The sequence below is a fragment of the Sinocyclocheilus anshuiensis genome, unplaced genomic scaffold (genome assembly GCF_001515605.1).
Source record: "Sinocyclocheilus anshuiensis isolate Anshui unplaced genomic scaffold, SAMN03320099.WGS_v1.1 scaffold179, whole genome shotgun sequence".
NCBI classification, from domain to species: domain Eukaryota; kingdom Metazoa; phylum Chordata; class Actinopteri; order Cypriniformes; family Cyprinidae; genus Sinocyclocheilus; species Sinocyclocheilus anshuiensis.
In genome coordinates this window covers 704,706-727,356 of record NW_015549577.1, presented here as the reverse complement: position 1 = coordinate 727,356, position 22,651 = coordinate 704,706, and the positions used below count along the sequence as shown (strand labels likewise).

General features: G+C 36.5%; 1 protein-coding gene across 2 annotated transcripts in view; it reads right to left on the bottom strand.

Annotated features, from left to right (window-relative positions):
* The window catches only part of calcrla (calcitonin receptor-like a), a 36,938-nt gene that overhangs the window by 12,426 nt on the left and 1,861 nt on the right, over positions 1 to 22,651 (bottom strand). Inside the window, exons 1-2 of one of the 2 annotated variants that reach the window (XM_016445621.1) lie at positions 4,037 to 4,115; positions 1,372 to 1,458 (exon numbers count right to left, since the gene is read on the bottom strand). In XM_016445621.1, the coding sequence (XP_016301107.1) occupies positions 1,372 to 1,458; positions 4,037 to 4,042 (93 nt within the window). In that variant the 5' untranslated portion in view covers positions 4,043 to 4,115. Of the gene's footprint in view, positions 1 to 1,371; positions 1,459 to 4,036; positions 4,116 to 22,651 lie in introns of those variants that run through there. The other variant, XM_016445622.1, reaches the window with a different exon arrangement.

The window sequence follows — 22,651 nt, the reverse complement described above, 5'->3', positions numbered from 1 at the left end:
TGTAAGTCGCTTTGGATAAAAGCGTCTGCTAAATGCATTAATTTAAATTAATTTAATTTAATTGAGGGACTCATACATAACAATTACAAAAGGTGAAAACATTTACTGATGCTCAAGAAAGCAACACGATGCATTAAGAGCCGGGGGGTGTAAACTTTTGAACAGGATGATGATGTGTAAGTTTTTCTAATTTTGATCAAAGATCATATTTTTTTTCATTTAGTACTGCACTTCAGCTTTGGTTATTCAAACCGATTGTTGCAGCAGCTGTCCGGGTGGCTGGTCTCAGACGATCTTGGAGGTGAAGATGCTGGATGTGGAGGTCCTGGGCTGGTGTGGTTACACGTGGTCTACGGTTGTGAGGCCGGTTAGATGTACTGCCAAATTCTCTGAAACACCTTTGGAAACGGCTTATGGTAGAGAAATGAACATTCAATTCACGGGCAACAGCTCTGGTGGACATTCCTGCAGTCAGCATGACAATTGCATGCTCCCTCAAAACTTGCGACATCTGTGGCATTGTGCTGTGTGATAAAACTGCACATTTTAGAGTGGCCTTTTATTGTGGCCAGCCTAAGGCACACCTGTGCAATAATCATGCTGTCTAATCAGCATCTTGATATGCCACACCTGTGAGGTGGATGGATTATCTCGGCAAAGAAGAAGTGCTCACTAACACAGATTTAGACAGATTTGTGAACAATATTTGAGAGAAATAGGCCTTTTGTGTACATAGAAAAAGTCTTAGATCTTTGAGTTCAACTCATGAAAAATGGGGGCAAAAACAAAAGTGTTGCGTTTATAATTTTGTTCAGTGTATATAGTATTTTTTTGTGTGTTTTGTCATTATTAGTAGTTATTTTTTATGTCTTTATAGTTTTTCATTGTTATATATATTTAAACTAAAAAAAAGTGTTGCCTTTGCAGCTAGCAAAAAAAGTAATATTTCAGTTAATGTTTATTTTAAGTAACTAAAATGTATATTATGGTTTTAATTTTACTTTCACTTTTAATTTTAGTAAACTATAATAACCCTGCTCCAAACAGGTAAACTCATTTACTCAACTAGTTCGCTTTTACAGCCTCATAATCACATTCTAGCAACTCAAACCTTCAGGAAAAAATGTTTTTTAAATAAGGAATTAAAGAGTTGTCAGAAGCTTAGTGATGGTGACATTAATTTGTGAAGATTATCACGATGAACAAAATGCATAAGCATTATGAACTTTTATTGGTCACAGAGCTTATTAACTGCAATAATCCGAAAGCCAATGAAAAAATCCTAAATACATTATCACTGCAGCACTCCATATTTTAAAACTAGAAATCTTATACATGTTTATAAAAATGATGCGGCAAAAAATCTTTCACCTCTGTGACAGATCCCAGCAGAAACAGACAGATCATCCAGCAGCTAGCTGTCATCTTCTTTGGCATTTCCAACGACCCACTATCGATCTGCAAGGAAGGTAATGTCAATAAAACACTGTGCACAGTTCTAAGGGCTCTTATGCTGTTATTGACACAAACAGAAGTAGGCTACTTGTCTTCTTTTCTAGCCTATTGCAAACATAGACCCACACCCGCCATGCATAAACATATAGACACACATGCACAGAATACAATAACTATATATTATTTAATTATAATGAATATTATAATTCATAATATTTGAAGTTCTTCTCTCTGATGGTTACAGTTCTTATAGCACTTATCAAGATAGGCTGAAACAATATAACTGTGTGCTAATGCAAATGAATCATAAAATCATACGTTTTGAATCAGTTCACTTAAATAGGCTGTTTGAACTGATTCACATCATATGCCCTGCATGTGTCTAATGGGGCGAATTAGTCTCATGACAAATCCTCAACTTAATGGACAAATAAAATCATTGCAATATTCATAGTTTTGCTTAATTATATTACCAGCAAAACCATTGTAAATACAGCTTGAATATTCACTCCTCAGCTCTAGAACGGTTATTTTTCACAGTTTGTGATTCTAGCCAGGTCAAACACACACTTTAACCTAGATTGTGCAGTTGCTTTAAATCCCAGTGGTGAAACACAGTTTAGTCAATGAGGGACCCTCATACGCAATAGAAAATATTGTGTAAAAAAGAGCAGCTGATTTGAAGAAACGTTCCCAGATATTACTAAATAATGTCCCTTGATTGCTGACTTGGAAGTTATGGCATGTCTTCAGGTCTGTTTGGACTTATGCTACTCATATTGGGTCACACACTTGCAGGAGTCTAGGGAAAGCAAAGGGGGGTATTGCAAATTAGAAACAGATGGTGAAAGCCAGTCGTAATGTTACCCACAATGCAGCATATCATGAAACAGCACTGGCTGATCCCAAGGACCAATGCTTGTAGCGTCGTCATTGGCTGCAGCTGAAATAATGGTGTTTACTTTTCCATTTGAGGGAATAAACATGCAGGCTAGAGCCTTTGAGTACAAGCACATGGGAGGAAACTGGATACGTGTTATGGTCATTTTAACTGAATGAATTTGACACAGATAAATCATCTCAGTACTCAGGAGATGAGGCGAGATGGAGCAAGTTCAGTTTGTGCTTTTTTTTATAATAGCCTCTGTTTCGCACCATAGCTGTTTTTAAGATGTTGTGTTGACATAAAAAATAGTTTACATTTTTTGAATACAATAACATACACTATATGTACTGTACAATCTACTAGTGGTAAACTGATATTGAGTTTTTGATGGCTGATGATGCCTAGAGCAGGGTGGCCAATATATATCACACCATTTCATTTAATAATATTAAATTATTACATACTATTTAGTTTAATGTAATATTTACTAAATTAGAAGTAATTCATATAAAAATAAAAATGAATAAATATGGGGAAAAATTAACTACTTAACTACTTAAGAACTTAATACTAATAAAAAATAAATCTGTAAAATAAATTGTAAAAAATATGTAAAATATATATACACACTTTATTTTAAGGTACAATTCTCACTATTAACAAACCATTAACTATGGCTTTTGCCTCAACAAACCCCTGCTTATTAATAGTTAGTAAGGTAGTTGTTAAGGATAGGATTATGGATGTAGAATATAGTCATGCAGAATATGTGCTTTATAAGTTATTTTTTGTTTTTCATTTAAATGTTACATTTTGAAATTTTGTTGTATGCATTTGTCATTTTTATTTAATTTCTTTATTTTTAAAATGTGTATAAGTAGTATTTATAAAGTTTTAGCTTTTAGTTTTGGATCTGTTTTTAGTTGTTTTAGTACTACAATTGATTGCTCCTGTTGTCCTCATGTGTAAGTCGCTTTGGATAAAAGCGTCTGCTAAATGACTAAATAAATAAATAAATAAATGTGTGTGTGTGTGTGTATATATATATATATATATATGCATATGCATTGGTGGTGTAACAGTCCCCTTGACTTAGTCACCATGTACACAAGTTGCCATTTTCCTCACACTTATGAAATCACATGGTACCACAAAAATGCCACCATAACAAACAAATCATGTAATTAGTTTAAACCCCATTTTTGTATTTGACACCAGCTTTGATGCAATCAGTGTGTTTTAATTATCAATCACTGCTGTCACTTGAATACTCAGTTAATCGTGCAAATCCCTACAGGAAATGCAACTTGATAATTAAGCAATTCAGAAAATGTACTTAAATACTTTACAGATCATTAGGTTGAAGTTTAAATATATCTGAGTTGAGTACTTTAGTGCCCTTTTTTTTTTTCAAAGGATTGAAATGTATCTACTGATTCATTGCTAATTCTATTTATGATAAAAACAAGACATGGCTATCAGTTATTTCCATACATCCATAAAGTTAACATCACAGTGAATAATACATAACTTTTTCCTTCTACATGATTGTGGCAGAGGTATTGTAGCACCACCAATGATTTGCAGCTGGGCTATAACAATAAATAAAACTGTGCAAAATTGGTTTGAGGGAGTATCTATAGATGAATAATCAGAATTTGCCATATTACATGTGCTTGTTTGTGTGTTACTTACCATCATGTAGCTTTATAGTCATCTGATTGTTATGCATGTGTGTGAATAAATCTGCCTGCAAACTGATTTGCATTTGAGAGAATTTGAAGAATTCTTTCCCACGACTTCACACATGAGCCTGCTTTATTCATTTGGTAATTTTGGCCACGTTTTACTAATTTGTTCACTAGTTTTAGGTAAACAACAATGAAAACTATATTATCATTCTGTTCTTTTTATTCTAAGTATGCATTGTAGTTATGTTTTATTAAGATAACTGCTTTGCATACTTTTAAACTTGGATGGATTTTGGTTTTGCTTTCATGTGATTTTAAAAATGTTACGGTTATACCGTAATTATCGTACTTGCTCCCATCTCTCGAGTCCACATCCCCGTTTTATGCTCATAAGGAACTTTAAATTTATAAAGCAACACCTTTTTGTAGTACTCTATTTAACTCAAATGAGGGAACAAATGATTTAAACTTGGGCATGATTTAACAAAAATGAGGGAACAAATTATTAATATGTGAGCACATATTAAGTCATCAGAATGAATTCTTTACTTGTATCCACAATATTTTCCCCTGTATGTCATGAGAGGCTCCATACATACCAGTACTGTGGAGAACATGTTGAAATTCTTTCACTTTTGCTCTGATCAAAATACATTTGTATTGTTGTCACTGCAGAAGTTAAATCGTTCATGTGCCACATCAAGTGGAGAACAATTCAGAATGAGCAGGATATAATCGAGGCTAAGTGCACACACTCCTCTGAGTAATGACCAGTCTCAATCCAACCTCAATCCAGTCTCAATCCTTAGCCAACAAACGGAAAAAATGTTACGGTTATACCGTAATTATCGTACTTGCTCCCATCTCTCGAGTCCACATCCCCCTGTTTTATGCTCATAAGGAACTTTAAATTTATAAAGCAACACCTTTTTGTAGTACTCTATTTAACTCAAATGAGGGAACAAATGATTTAAACTTGGGCATGATTTAACAAAAATGAGGGAACAAATTATTAATATGTGAGCACATATTAAGTCATCAGAATGAATTCTTTACTTGTATCCACAATATTTTCCCCTGTATGTCATGAGAGGCTCCATACATACCAGTACTGTGGAGAACATGTTGAAATTCTTTCACTTTTGCTCTGATCAAAATACATTTGTATTGTTGTCACTGCAGAAGTTAAATCGTTCATGTGCCACATCAAGTGGAGAACAATTCAGAATGAGCAGGATATAATCGAGGCTAAGTGCACGCACTCCTCTGAGTAATGACCAGTCTCAATCCAACCTCAATCCAGTCTCAATCCTTACTTAGCCAACAAACGGAAATCCAATAATGCTTCTTTTAATAAAACTTGTTGGGGCCATTATTCATAAGCGAAAATGACACTCTTTCCTGCAAACATGCAATCTGATAAATGGCTGAGCATTCCAGACTATTTCGCTTGTGTGTAACCTTATTATAGTTGCAATCGATAGACAAAAAAGGTAACTTTGTTAGTCAGGCAATTTCCCTATATACCTCATAGGGTAATATAAGACTTTGGCATGTGTGGTACTTAATGCAGCAGACCAGGTATCATACATTTATTGATCACGTGCGATGTCTTATATTTATACAAAGAAAAAAAAAACTATATAGTGGCACAGGACTGTGTACTTGTATATAGCATTTTTCAAATATCGGCATCGGCCGATAAGTTTTTCTGTTTGGCCGATGCGTTCGAGGCGGGACTTTTATTCTGACGGCGCTGAGAACGGCAGCACCTGAACACACAGTGCTCACCAATTTCCCTATATACCTCATAGGGTAATATAAGACTTTGGCATGTGTGGTACTTAATGCAGCAGACCAGGTATCATACATTTATTGATCACGTGCGATGTCTTATATTTATACAAAGAAAAAAAAAACTATAGTGGCACAGGACTGTGTACTTGTATATAGATTTGTAAGGAATCTTTCTTTCTGCTTATCGGCACTATTGTTTTGAATGCAGTTGAAGCTTGTAAACATCCTACAGTGACCAAAGGATGTTTGCTTGCTGTCCAAGTTCCTCCTGAGCATTCACAATTACATTTTCCTATTTTCAGAATAACCATGGCTCGCTCAGAACTCCCACAATGTGATCTGCAGCGATTAGACTTATCGCTAAGCTACATGCTTGACACAGACCCAGTGGCACATCTCTGGATGTAAATATGCCCTGCATACAATTTGTATTAATCTAATTTCCATTAGAGATGCAAATGTAAACATTGCAACTGTGCACTCAAGATAAACACTCCTTAAAAGATATTGAACTGAAATCCAAGAAAATTCTGCCAATAATTACTCCTAATGTTATTCCAAACTCATTTGCTGCTATTTTTGACATGGAAAACCAAAGAGGAGTTTTGAATAATTTTACACAGCTCCATACAATGGCTGTCAAACTACAAAAAGGACACCATAAAGTAGCCCATATGACTGATGCACTCTATATTCCAAGTCATTTGAAGTCATATGATAGCTAGCTGTGTGTAAAAATCTTCAAAGTTTCTCTGTTTGTGTTCCAGAGAAAAACAGCATGTGTTTTGGAACAGCTGAATTATTTCTGTCTAGCACCAACATTTCTTCTTTTAAAAGCGGTTTGACAATCAGTTGCATATTGTAAGTGTAATTAATGTAGACCAGGGGTGGGCGATATGACCAAAATCTTATTTCACACTATGAGAAATTTTATTTCATGATAACGATATTTATCTCGATATAGCTACTTTTACTTTTTAGTTTTTGTTATTAAAAATAAGAAAAAGAAGCAAAACACACAGTGCTCACATTCTCCCTCTTGTTCGCTGTCGTCGTTAACAGTTCTGTCTAATATGGACAAAAGTCTGTCTAATAATCCAATAGAACTGTCAAACAAAGGAATTAAAATGTATACAAGAAGTATTATAACGATTGCTTATATATTATTAGTAATAGAAAGGCAAGATTAGCAATAGATTATATATTAGGGTGACCATACGTTCTCTTTTCCCCGGACATGTCCTCTTTTTGGACCTACAAAAATGCGTCCGGCCGGAATTTCTTAATCGCCCAAAATGTCCGGGATTTGGCTGTTTTCTTAATCTTGCTCCTGCTGAATCTCTGACCATTGCCGCCTGCTTCCGCAAAACATGCGTTTCGCTCCCACGATTTTTGCCGCATCAGGGAGCCGCTAATTTTTTTATCCATTTTCAAATGATTTCAAATTTCCTAAATATTAATTAAAATAAATACAAATATATTGGCTTTATTTCGGCCATCGGCCACCCTGCTTTCCAAGATATCGGCATCGGCTGTCAAAAAACCAATATCGGTCGACCACTAGTCCTGTTCACATGTGTTTTTATTCGGGAGGTTTTGTACTCGTTCAGAAGATGCGTAATAGCGCCCCCCGAGTGTATAACAGTGAAAACACGAAAATCCGTAAAAACTCGTCTTTGGCGGGGAAGCGTTCTCATCGCATGTGTGTGATCATCCCCCTCATTCTCACGCTCCGTATCTGGTCTGTTGATAAAGCCATGTCTCAGGTCACATGTGAATTATGGATTGCCTTTTCTCAGGCATCCAATCACAGCTGACTTCCGGAAAAGGGGAAGTAACCAATGGCGTTTGAGATTACAATTAAAACAGCAAGTCCCGCCCTATGACTGCCAAAAATAAAAGTGTTCTCGCGAGCAAAAGCAAGCATGTGAAAAAATATGGAGCACGAGAATGAGGGGAATGATCACGCACGTGAGATGAGACATATCCTCACTCACGAGGGCTTGTATTGCGCGCACAGGTGATGCGCGCGCAAGTGTTTAAAAAGAGCTTGCAGGCCCCCGTTTCCTCACGCATGGAACTGTTATCCTCTCGCGGAAGCAATTTACAGTGTGCGTAAACATAACCGGTGCACTCGGTTCTTTTTGGCATAGATTTGCCGGCATAGTAAGAGATCTGTTTTCGCGATCGTATGCTGTGAGAGAGGCGGTTTCTGAGTGTGTGCTTTGGCTGTGTGTCAGTCAGCGCGAGCAGCGGATTGAGTTATTTTTCACTGCTTATTGCGCTTAATAACTTCATTAAATATCATGCAAGTCCCAAATTGGCGATCGCATGCTGACTGAGAGAGGCGCTTTCTCAGTGTGTGTCAGTCAGCGCGAGCAGCTGATTGAGTTCTTTCACTGCTTATTGCACTTAATTACTATCAATTATGTCCCACTCTTCATTTTCTCATTCATGCATGTTTCCTTGTCACTCAAAGGTGTATATAACTTTTAAGTAGTACTATGTTACGCAGATATATTTGCATATCGCGGAATACACGATATAGCAAAATCTCTGTATTCCGTGGTAACGATATATACCATCATACCGCCCAGCCCCTAATGTAGACACACAACAGTAAGGCATTTTGTCTTCTAAGATGTGTTATTTTAGTATTATTGATATACTGTTATAGTATTTATTAATATTTTGAATTAGCTTTTATGTTTAGATTTCATTTAAATTTTTAGTTTTACTAATTTTGTTGTGTGCTTTTGTCATCTGTTTTTATAATTTATATTTACCCATAATCTTTACTTCAGTTTTAGTTCTAGCAATTTTAGTACTTCAGCTTGAACTAGATGTGCAAGATGTAGATGAGTTTTATTCTGCATCAGAATAGATTTGGAGAAATGTAGCATTAAATCCATCATTAAAGTCTTAACAATTTGTTTATTACAGACATGCAGCTTTCCACTTCACAAGATGTTAATGAATTGCCTGGAGTCGTGGGGATTACTTGTAGATTATAGTGATGTTTTTATCAGCTGTTTGGACTCTTTTTCTGACGGCACCCATTCACTGCAGAGGATCCATTGGTGAGCAAGTGATGTAATGCTAAACTTCTCCAAAATCTGTTCTTATGAAGAAAAACTCATCTACATTTTGGATGGCCTAAGGGCGAGAAAATATTTAGCAATTTGCTTTTTTTAACTATTCCTTTAACAATAACACTGCTCCTAAATGCAACACATTCTTTTTTGTAACTAGCAACCCTTATGATTTTTGCAGAATTTCTGGAAAAAGACCTCTTACATGTTTTACAAAAAACAAAACAGCTGTCTTTGGACCAGACATTCCCAGAGTACAGTAACTAATTACATTTACTCCAATACTTTACACCTCTGCCCAGCTGTAATCTGCCACCTGATTTGCACATAACAGCCCAAATCCTTCAGGTGCAGTTCACTCCTTTAAACACTCACTCCACCCCTTTGTTTTGTCAGGGCACCTCAAACCCTCAAATGATCCTTTCATGTGTTTCCACTCTTGATCAGACAATGTTAAATGAAATAACATCATCCTCCAGCGGCTCACGAAAGGGAAACCCCGCCTTCAAAATCATCGTCCAGATCCACCTGCGATCCCCACGAGCTCATTCCCTTCCGTGCCTCAGCAGCGGCGGGGCCTGAATCGCGGGAAGCAGATGGCTGCCCCTCTTTCCTCGAAAAGAGAGACAAACGAGAGCGGAGCTTTTTCCCTTGGAAAAAACGCTCGCAGTGCACGCCGATTGCCCCCTCGGAGACATCGCGTGCGTGCTCTTTGCCCAAACAAATAACGCATAAATCGTGTATGTCATCAGATGTTAAACAACGTCAACACGGATGCACACATCCTTAAACGCTTTGCTAGTGCTCGCCATAATGAGATGAATAGAGATCGCTCTTACCACAGAAATGCACGCTTCAAACAAAACAGTCAATGAAGACGAAGAAGAGAATGATGTGTGCTCCCGGCGCCTATTTATACTATAGTTGCACCGGTAGTGACGTCATGGCTGTCGCCGGCCAACGAGTTGGTGTTTTTTCAATGTATGCTTCAGACACGGGTCACGACGAGGCGTTCCCCATAGCGACCCCTAGAGGACGCAGTTCGAAGTTCCCATGAAAGGGAACACGACTGGCGATGCTGTCAGAGAGAAAGCTGCTCTGAATTGTCTTATAAGGCCTAAGTAGGAGGGTGGGTTGTAGAACAGGCCTTTAGAAAATGGCAAGCTTTTACTTTCTCTGATTCCTGTGCCCTTCCACACCCCTACACAACTATCCGTCACATGTGAAACAACACATATGATGCTATCAGTTGTTCTGCTTTATAGGCAGTAATGGCTGTGATGCTTGTAACAGGTAAATAGCTGAGTTTTTTTTTTTAAATAAATAAAAAAAAATTTGTGTCTTGTACGGTCTCTAACAGTACTGTACTTCAGTGGTTCATAGCTGATTTTTCTTTTTGATTTCAGTATTTTTTTTTCTTGATCGTGCAAAAGTAAATAAAAAATAAAATCAAGCTTCAAAATGTAAAATGTGCAAAAGTATTATCACGATTATTACCATATACCATTTTTATTCATGTTGCAAGTAGGGGTTGAACGACTTCTGATTTTTTTAAGTCGACTTTTATGTGATAAAAGTCGAGTCGAAGTCGACTAGTCGCTGATGACGTCATTAATGAACAAATAAGTCTGGAGCTGTGATAAACACCTTGTGCACAGCTATGGCATATGACACAGCGCTGCCCACATGGCTGTTGCTCCTATAACAGCTTTTTTATCAGTTCTTTTGTCTTTGGGTCGTTATACTTCTCACAGATTTTTGCTCATTCTAAATCAGATACAGATAAAGAAGCACAGTAAAGATTACATTCATATCAATGCGTTAGTGAGAGCGATTGCGTGTGTGAATTAATTACTTTCAGAGTATGCATTTATTTGTCATTTGAACTGTTTGGAAATGGAGCATAAATGTGGAAGTCCTTCAAAGATTTCTTATCCTGTTTCGCCCTCTATTGGACCAGCGACTAGTCGACGTCAAGCTTAAAGCATCATGTCAGAGCATTATAGTCGACTAGTCGATTAGTCGGTGCAACCCCTAGTTGCAAGTAAACTTATATTTAATCAAATTTGGGCCATTTTCTGTGTTGTTAAAGATAAGAAGCCTATTGTTGTGTTGCTATTCAAACTATTCAAAATGATACACTACCTTTCAAAAGTTTGGGGTAGGTAAGAATTTTTATTTTCATGTTTTATTTTCACCAAAGCTGCATTTATTTAATTTATTTAAAAACTGTTATCTATTTTAATATATTTTAAAATGTAATTTATTCCTGTGATGTCAAAGCTGAATTTTCAGCAGCATTTTCAGCAAACATTTCTATGATAATTTATGTTGAAAACAGTTGTGCTGCTTAAGATTGTTGTGGAAACCATGATATATATTTTTTTATGAATAAAAAGTTCAAAAGAATAGCATTTACTTGAAATAGGAATATCTTGTAACAATGTAACATTTTTTACTGTCACTTTTGATCAGTTTAATGCAACCTTGTTAAAAAAAAAAAAACTGACCCCAAAATTTTGAACGGTACTGTATAGTTAATTGCATTTTATTATTTGCATTTAGTATTTATATTTTAGACCTGAGATCCATTTTTTGGGCCACGACCCACCTGTTGAGAACCACTGTATACACTTGTCAAATTTGCTTTTTATGAAATAAACATAATAAAGTTATTTCAATGTCAACTTATGATGGTTTCAACAAAAGCAGCTAATGCAGCGACAATATGAGGGATTATGTAAACCTGAGCATCAGGTTTGTCTAGATAGCTGCAGGATATTACAAAAGAGGGTGTGAAAACATACACTGTAACACAAGCTGAGAAAAATACCAGTACTTTAACTTAAAATAGAGACAGAGAGTATGAAAGATAGCATATAAAAAAGTAGAGGATTAAGTACATAAGTAGAAAAGTATGCATGTTTAATTCAGACTGAAAGCTACACCAGCATCTGCCAAATCAGGTCAGCAAATTGCTGATATGACACAGCAGCTAACTACCTGGACAGATCTGCGAATGTTAATGCTCGGTAATGTGAACCACCCTTTCCTGCCTAGTACAGCTGAATATGCAGAACCCCAAGGGCGACCATTATCCTGCAGTGTGGCTACTGATACAAACAGGCCAAGGAGAACAGAAATAAAACAGGGTGGCAAAGCCGGTCATATACAGTTACAAAAATACACATTTAAAAATAAAGCCATCACAAGCTGCTCCAGAATAACACCTGCAGAGTAAATACATATTTAAAGCTATTTCGGGGCTCAAACCATAATCCATATGGTTTGATATTGTTTATAGTGTATATAGTGTATTGTATATAGCTGACAGCATACTCTAACTTTTAGTGTGTAAAATTGGCAAAGAAATTCCTTTGAAAATATGGCTGCTAAAAACACAGTTCTTTCTAGTATTATGCATTATTGCATTATTCAAAGAATGTAACACAGATGCCCATATGCAAGTTAATCATGTTGCTGCTCTTGCAATGAACGTATTTTTGTTTGAAGGAATAGTTCACCCAAAAATGAAAATTTGCTGAAAATTTACTCACCCTCAGGCCATCCAAGTTGTAGATTAATTTTTTTCTTCATCGGAACAGATTTGGTGAAATGTATTATTACATCACTTGCTCACCAATGGATCCTCTGCAGTAAATGGGTGCCGTCAGAATGGCAGTCCAGACAGCTGATAAAAACATCACAATAAACCACAAGTAATCCACATGACTCCAGTCCATCGGTTAATATGAAAAGCTGTGTGTTTGTCAGAAACAAATCCATCATTAAGGTATTTTAACGTTAAACTTTTTATGCTTCTGGTCAAAATGCCAGTTCATAATCCATAATAACGTTTATTATGTTGTTTTGCACATCAAAATCCACCAACATATTTGTTGAATGTAACACAGATGCCCATATGCAAGTTAATCATGTTGCTGCTCTTGCAATGAACGTATTTTTGTTTGAAGGAATAGTTCACCCAAAAATGAAAATTTGCTGAAAATTTACTCACCCTCAGGCCATCCAAGTTGTAGATTAATTTTTTTCTTCATCGGAACAGATTTGGTGAAATGTATTATTACATCACTTGCTCACCAATGGATCCTCTGCAGTAAATGGGTGCCGTCAGAATGGCAGTCCAGACAGCTGATAAAAACATCACAATAAACCACAAGTAATCCACATGACTCCAGTCCATCGGTTAATATGAAAAGCTGTGTGTTTGTCAGAAACAAATCCATCATTAAGGTATTTTAACGTTAAACTTTTTATGCTTCTGGTCAAAATGCCAGTTCATAATCCATAATAATGTTTCCTCCAGTGAAAAAGTCCATCCCTTGTTGTTTTGCACATCAAAATCCACCAACATATTTGTTTAGAACTGTTCTGGACTGTTTTCACTTGTAAACAGTGCTTGATCTGTGCATAGTTCTTTCCTGATTCATACAAGATGACTTTCACTACAGAAAGCAATGTTATGGATAGGGCTCCTATTTAAGCCAGAACAGCAATGGTTTGAAGTTAAAAATGTCTTGATGGTGAATTTGTTTATTACAAATACGCAGCTTTTCACTTCACAATACATTAATTGATGGACTGGAGTCGTGTGAATTATTGTAATGTTTTTATCAGCTGTTTGGACCCTCATTCTGACGGCACCCATTCACTGCAGAGGATCCATTGGTGAGCAAGTGATGTAATGCTAAATTTCTCCAAATCTGTTCTTATGAAGAAACACTCATCTACATCTTGGAAGGCCTGAGGGTAAGTACATTTTCAGAAATTTTGTGAAATATTCCTTTAATGAAGCATTCACCAAATCTGCAGATTAAGTAACAGCACAAATTAAAACGTTTAATTCATACAAATATTTAAATTCCCCCAGTGCATTTTAGTGCATTTAGCATCTGGTTGAGTTGTTTAGTAAATTTGTCCCTGCATTTACAAAATTATTAATGTAAAATTTTCCAGTTAATTTGTGTTACTTTCTTTGGTGAGTTGGATGCTAAACAACTCAACAAAATGCATGTAAATAAAGTGGTATCAGCTGGCATGATTCAGATATTCAAGTGTTTAGCTGACAGCATATTGTAACTTGTAGTGTTTTTATGGCTGCTAAAAACAGTTATCTCTAGTTTACAGTAAATGCATTATATAAAGCACAGATGCTCATAGAAGCTCTTGCAATGATTATTTTTTTTAATTATGATTTTTTGTTTAATGAAGCATCCAGGGCTAAAACGACAGATTTTGCATTACCCATAAATAAAAAAGAAGGACCAGGTCTCCTTTTATTTCACATGGCTTTTTTTTAGAATGCATAAACAAACTGAACTTTCTCAAACCACAGGCACAGAACCTCGCGCCCCTCTTGTGATTCTGAGTTCAGCAACCAAAATTAACTGCTATTCTATCGACTTCACTGCTAGGAAATCTAACCAAACAGATGCAAATCTATTCCCAATATGTTAAAACTAGAGAGCTGAAAAAGCTCAGGGGGAATTATTGTGTTCACAGAAGATCTCCAAAGACATCCTGCTGTGTATAGACAGCTAGTTCTGTGTCTAGCATGTAAAGCCTCTTCCCCTGCAGGCCATAACACAGGACCAGAAGAGTTCTGCCTCTGCAGGCCACCAGTCTGCGCTCCCAGGATTCCTCTGAGCTTTGAAAATAAAACTCGGAACCTGATCACATTCACTCCTATTTTTAAACCTGCAGACCTTCAGCCTGTACCCTCCAGGACTAGAGAAGGCATGTGAAAGGTCCTGAACTTGAACTGCAGGCGACTTTGCTGCTTACAGGAGAGAACTGCATTGGATGTTTAGCACATAAGGTTACGGTCCAATGAGATATGCAACTCAGGTAACACTTTCAGCAAGTTCCGTGAGGAGTAAACAAAAGCAAGAGATTAAGGCGAAGAGAGGAGAATGTTAAAATTAGAAGAGTAAGATCCAGTTCCACTTGGTGCTCCTAAATCATTCCGTGAAAAATTAAATCCCACTTCGAGGAAGTGTTTGGCAGACACGATAACCCAAGACTGACCCACTTGGAAGTGGGTCGGCTCTGATTCATCCACATATGTTCCCAGGATCCCCCACACTCAGAGTGGTGGCAGAAGCCAGTAAATCTTAAAGTCGCTGTCCGCCAACGGCAGTTTGTTTAGTGTATATCAGCTTTAAACACTCATTCTGAAGCGCTGTTTATATTTCCACTGTCCAGCAACCCACACAAGCCCTTCATCTCTAGGGTCCATTTTTAAAAATACTACAGTGCCATTCACTCAGAGGAGCAAGGCCATTGAGTGATTTAAAAGTAAGCAGAAGAATTTTGTAAGTAATGCGAGATGATACAGGAAGCCAGTGGAGTTTAAATAAAATAGGGGTAATATGAGCAGTTCGTTTAGTATGGGTTAATATTCTTGCAGCAGAATTTTGAATATATTGTAAACGAGAGATAGAGTGCAATGGTAATCCGGCAAAAAGAGCATTACAGTAGTCGAGGCGTGATGTAATAAAAGCATGCACTAATGATTCAGCATCTTTTGGAGAAACATAGGATCGAAGTTGGGCTAAACGGCGAAGCTGGAAAAATGCAGCTTTGGATAGTTTACTAATGTAAACATCCAGAGTCAGTGAAGGATCAAGAGTAATGCCTACATTTCTGACAGTAGCAGATGGAAAAATTGTTGTAGCATCAAGGTTGAAACTGGGAGCATTTACTATATGTACTATATACTATACTATACTATAATACTATACTATTTTTGTTAGTGAAGGGGGGCCAGTAATTAAAATTTCTGTTTTGTAAACCTTTAGTGCTTTTCTATAGTATTAAGTCTCAAATGTCATATATACATCGGATTGGTTTCTTCTTTAAATTATAAAAATATGAATGGTATTAATAATAATAATAATATGTTTAATTTATATAGCACCTTTCCCAAGCTCAAGGACACCGTACAAACGCAGTAACACAATAGACAGTCGATTCACATAATCATAAACATTTCACAATCAATTAATCAAATTAAGTGGACAGTGGACATTTGCCCAGGCCGGGAATAGACATGATTGCAGTTGCATATCATGGTACAATTATGTACTGGAAACAAAGATACATACAGTAACGCATTTAGCCAGGCCTTTAGCTCATTGACACAGGTAGATAGTGATGTGGTCTGGTGAATAGAATCTGGTCTGCATGCAGTGTATATCTGAATATCATCAGCATAACAGTGATAAAGAAAACCATGACGACGGATAATATGTCCAAGAGTCATGATGTAAGTAATGAATAGTAATGGCCCAAGAACAGAGCCCTGGCGTCAAATGCTGAGCTGAGGTCGAGCAGCAGGAGAATGGAGAGATTACCTGAGTCACCAGAGAGTAACAAATCGTTGACAACCTTAACTAAAGCAGTTTCAGTGCTGTGATGAGAGCGAAAACCAGATTGAAATGCATCTAACTGATCGCTGAGAGCTAGAAAAGACTGTAGCTGATTGGCAACAAATTTTTCCATAATTTTCTAAATAAATGGTAAATTGGAGATTGGACAATAGTTGGTGAAATCAGCTGGGTCCAGGTTTAGTTTTTTAAGAACAGGAGTAACAGCAGCAGTTTTCAGTGAAGATCTAGCTGGCATGTGGAAGAATTAGAGTTCTGTATTATTTCAGCAATTAAGGTTGGAGTTGTCAAGGTAAAATTATTTAACAGTTGAATAGTTTGAGCTTGCTCACAAGTAGAAGTGGTTGGTTCAGTGCCAAGAGACCCACATAGAGCATCCAGTTTTATTTGAAAGTGGTGCAAGAAAGAGCCACACAAATCATCACATTCATATTGGCTGAGACTATGGCTAGGTGGCTGGACTAATTTATTAACCATGCTAAACAGTGTTTTTGGCCTATTGTTAGCTTTATTGATGATGTCGGAAATATAGGAAGAGCGTGCTGCATTCAAGGCAGTTTTATAATGCCTAATATGTTCAGAAAATATTTGAAAATGTTCAGTAGGCCAGTTTTTCTAAAAAGGCGTTCAAGCTGTCTGCCTTTTGCCTTCATAGCACGAAGCTCAGCATTATACCAGGGAGAGGTGTGGGACAAAGGAACAGACCTAGTCCTAATTGGAGCATGCTCATCTAAAACATCAACAATAACAGAATGATATAGGTCAGATATCACATATGGACAGGTGAATTTGAAAACATCAGAAATAGTAGAGGAAGCAACTGAAGCAGCAAAAGTATTAAAATTGATAGCATTGTTTTTGCGATAAGAAATGGTAGTATTACCAGCACATTTAGTAGGATGTATTAACGTAAAGTCAAAAGTGATAAGCTTATGATCAGAGATAGGAATAGCATGACTACTGATGGAGATGTTATTCACACCAGACGTACAAACTAAGTCAAGTGTATGACCATGAGTGTGGGTTGGGAAATTAACATTCTGGGTAAGATTAAAGTAGTCCAGTACAGTCTTCAATTGAGTGCTGTTAGAGCAGACAGTATCAACATGTATGTTAAAGTCACCAAGTAAGATGACCTGGGACGATGCAGCACAAGCTAAAGTTAATAGTTCACATAGTTCCGAGAAAAATTCAGTTTGCTGCTTAGGTGGCCTATAAATAAGGATAATTATAAGAGGACAGCTTGATCCAATTTTCAGAACCATGTACTCAAAGGACTTAGGAATGTGAAAATCCAGCTGAGTGATAGATAAAGAGTTCCGGTAGATGACCGCAAGACTACCCCCTTTACCATGTAAACACGGTTTAGACAAGTATTGATATCCGTTCGGTGTAAGCAGGTTAAGATGTACAAAATCATTTGGTGTTTGCCAAGTTTCAGTAAGAAATAACATATCCAGGTTGTTGTCTGAAGTAAGTTCATTTAGATAAGGACCCTTATCTGAGATGGAGCGGCAGTTGAGGAGAGCAAAGTGATTTTGTAGTACACCTTTATTTCCAGTTGTGTTGTAACTGAAGTTTGTCCTATTTATGAAAACAAGCGATCGTTGTGAATGACGGTCGCTCTGTAGAAGAGTCAGTTTATTCAAAGTTCTGTTTTTTGACCAGATACACGGAATACTAGTAGATGTTGACTGGTACACATTGAAAATTCTGCGGGTTGAACGATGCACATAGGGCGGGTGTCGGATGATGCCAAGTGAACAACAGTGCTCGTACGTCGCAACGTCAAGGCACGGGTGCCTATTATAATGTTATACTAAAACTAAAACAATGGAAAAACCCTTAAGATAACATATAGAAAGAAAAGAAAACATTATCTTAAGCGTGCAGAATAACATAAGTGGACTTTGAACGATTAATTGCCGCTTTGAACGATTACATAATTGTGGCATCCATAATTGTAATTGCGATTAGAAATTCGATTAATTGTGCAGCCCTAACTCAGTGTCATCAGCGACATGTTTGGCCATGATTATTCATACTGCAGGACAAACCTGGCTGCCAGTATCCATAGGAATAATCATATAAAGCTGTTATTTGTAGTCATGTTTATAGTGAACCGTTACTGTTATCTAGAGTGGAGGGTGGCTGATAGTGGATGTAAGGCCAATGTACAATGGGGTCCAAGTGTCTGAGAAAATGGAATACTTCTTAGACTTCTTATTTTTTAAATGTATTAATTAATAATGTTATATATTTTTTACATTATTCAAATTAATAATTTTAATGCAATTTATATTATGTGAAAGACTAGATTGGAAAATTATTCCAATTTGAAATATTTTGTGTATTTCCCCCCCCAAAAACCTAAAACTTTCTTTATTTCCATGTCTGAATTAAACAGGTTAGGTTAATATTTTCAATGTGGTCTCCCAGTGGACCTCACTGTAAATATTTTATGATAACAAATAAGATTTTCACAAAATGGCTGAACACTTATTTTACAGAATATTGACTCAAAATTGCTAAAAATACATGGGAAATTTATTTGGTCAGTAGACAAACACATTTTTTGTAAAGAAGTCTGCTCAACAAGGCTACATTTATTTGATCAAAAATCCAGTAAAAGAAGTAATACTGTGAAATATTATTATGATTTAAAGGGGTGGTTGATTGCGATTTCACTTTTTTAACGTTAGTTAGTGTGTAATTTTGCTGTTTGAGCATAAACAATATCTGCAAAGTTACAAACCTGAAAGTTCAATGCAAACGGAGATATCGTCTTTTAAAATTCTGTCAGTTTAATGCCTAAAAAAACGGCTGGTAGGGACTACAACAAGTTACTTCCTGGGTTTGTGACATCACAAACCCAGATAAACCCCGCCCTCGGGGAAAGGCAGCAAAGGGGGCGAGGCCATGCTGCGCTACTTTAGAGAAGAGGAAGAGAAAACTAGGGGTGCACGTAAAAATCTATTCATATATGAATCGCAATTCTGTCTTCTAACGATTCTAATGGATTCACAAGTTATAAAAAAATCAAGACGCGCACTAGAGGCGGTTTAGCCAATCACAACACACTGGGCTAGCTAACCAATCAGAGCCCATCGCCTATTTCTGAGGGTGGGGCTTCATAAAAACAGGAAAAGATCAGCCCGTTTCTCAGAAACGGGACAGTGCCCGTGGAATAAAGGTAAATTGTGTGAAAAATAATGCGTTTTTTTTTTTTTTAAACTAAGCATTAACACATGTTAGACTGCACCCCATAAACACAATCAAGCCTAGAAAAAAACCAGTGAACCACCCCTTTAAAGGAACTGTTTTCTATTTTAGTATATTTTAAAATGCCATTTATTGCTATGATAGCAAAGCTGAACTTTTAGAAGCTATTACTTCAGCCTTCAGTTTCACATGATCTTTTAGAAATCATTCTAATATGCAAATGTGGTGATTAATTATTAATAATGGTTCTTATTATCAATGTTGAATACAGTTTTTTTGTGGAAACCTTGATACATTTTGTTTCAACATTCTTTTATGAATAGAAAGTTCAAACAGCAAATATTTGATCACTTTTGATCAATTTAACGCATCCTTGCTGAATACGTTTTCTTTCATTCTTTCGTTCTTTCTTTCTTTCTTTCTTTTAATTATTTTATTATTATTTAGTTTTTATTTGCTTACCCCCATCTTTTGAATGGTAGTGTATCGTGGTTTCCACAAAAACATGAAGCAGCATACATCGGTCTAACTAGTGTATACAGCAGACAGAAATATTTCTTAAGGTAATACCTAGAGCAACAATTCTCTACCAAGCATCTAATCTCAATAAAGCAATGTGATAATACTGACTAGTGAATGAAATAGATATGATGGAAATAACAGCTAGATAGCGGGTTGCGCGGCTTTCCGCACTTCAACGCACATAAAACCTAATGAATCTGGAGAGAGGAAATGAAATGATCCTATTAGCCCCACTCCAGTTTAACGCCTGAAACAAGACACCAAATCCCTGACTGCAATAAATCTTTTTTTTTTTTGCATCATTTCAAAGCATCTAATCACGAACTCTGACATTGCTGCTAATAAAATATAATAATAAAATGCAAGACATATCATGGCCTGTCTTGCGGTGGAGAAAACATTTACTTTGCAAATGCTCAGGGGTGTTTTGAGCTCACATGTATCTAATTATGACCAGTGTGCACGAATTCTATTAATCCAACCAGTGGGACTGTAGGCTTTTACACTGAGGAGTCGGACAGGATTGTGATAGCTATGTTTGCAGTAAAACATTCTGGCATGGTTTACTGTCTGCTCTCCACGTTTCCGTGACGGAGGTAAGGGGTGAACCATGGTAATGGCACAGTAACTGAATGCAATGTCGCCAGGCCAGGAGCACAGCTTTGTTCCAATGACATTAAATCCTCCTTGAAAGCAGCACTCAAACCTGACAAACACATGCATGCTTTGGGGCTCTGCATTGAGATCCACATAAAAGGCTCTCAAACGGCGAGGCTAAATAATTGATTCCCTTTTAAAAACATAAGCTATGCTCTTTAACATATTCTGTGTGAGGATTAATTGGCTTTTCGTGTTCTAAGTAACAAATCCTCTTTCATTAGGTCCCTTTGCCAGCTAGCAATCCCTAGAGGCGAACGGTCACTAACCTTTTAATTTCCATTGAACAAATTGTTCATACCTCAGCACTGTGTATAAGGTCTGATTATGAAAATAAGCGATATTAGAGAGTGCTTGTCTATGCAAAACTCACCGCCATGATTCTAGGATATTATGGTGTTTAACAGACCTTTGCTATGCCTTTTGCTAAGGTGTTCTGAGTGGTTTTACCATGTTTCTGTGCCATTACTTGGGTATTCCGGGTGATTACATTGCTACTGTCTGCTAGTGTGGTAAGGTTGGTCTATGATATTGCACGACTCAAGGTATTATAGCATAAACTGCGCTAGGGCTGGGCGATATAGCTAAAACATTTATCAACGATATAATGTTTCATATCGCTCAGTATCGATAATTATTGAAATGTTTTATAACCTTTTTTAAAACAAAGAGCAATAGAATTTTTTTTTTTAATTTAACCACTGTATTTATAAATTAACCCAATTTATTGAGACAAACAACAAATATTTTTTTGCTTTAACAGTCAAACACACAATAAAACTTAAACAAATATCTAATTTCTAATGTTTTATATGCAGATTAAATAGGTTTTAAGGAAACTTTTGGCTTGTCTCCCGAAGCCACAGGAGGGCGCAATGAGCAAAATAATGCAGCACATAATGTCAACGCATGGAAATAACCGTCTATTCAAAAAACGTGCATTACGTCTAAATTAACTCATATAAATCTAATATAATTTCGTAAATTGCATAAACAATTATGAACAAAACAGTATCATGTATTTATATATTGCTTAATACAAAGAGCCAAATCGCCCATCATGCAGATTGCATTTAAAAACATAAGAGACACAGTGAAAAGGAATAAACCTCCACAAATTCGCGACGTGTTTTCTAAAAGTTTAAACTGTTTTAACTTTTCATGGCTGCATCCCTTGTGTGAGACGCGAGTGCAGCAGTCATATTTGTCCGTCTAAAAAATGCGCTGCTGAATATGCGTTGTGTAAATGGCTTGGTTTGGGTTTTAAAGGGGTCATATGATGCTTTTTTAAAGATCATTATTTTGTGTATTTGGTGTAACAGAATATGTTGACATGCTTTAATGTTCAAAAAACAGATTATTTTTCAAATACTGTACATTATTGTAGGTCCTCTATGCCCCGCCTCTCTCAAACGCTTCGTTTTCTACAAAGTCCCTCCTTCCGACAAGCGCAGTCTGCTAAATCAACACAGAAGCTGCATCTGAAGTGGCATTTAGATGTATTTACACACATGTATTTTGTTTAATGCAAGACATGAATGCATTTAACCTGCAATTGCAAATGCATAAATAATGTTTTGATATATTAAACATAAAACGTTGAATACTGATATTTGAAATGATTTAAAACATGAAAAAAATCACAAAAAAAAAAAGAAAAGAAAGAAAAAGCCGAAATGTGAAATGAAAACCGCCAGCAGGTGGCAGCAAATCACTGTAAATAAGTGAGTCATTGCGATTGAACCAAATAATTTAAACGGTTGATTCATTCAAGAACGAAACACCGTCATGTTGCTCAGAGACACAAAACAGCGCTGTGGCTGTATTCGGAATGATTTTTGTTGGCGAAATAGAGCAAAAACAAGCAATATGGCGTCTAAAACGTAAGTCTCTTAATGAACTTATTGTTTATTGAATTCA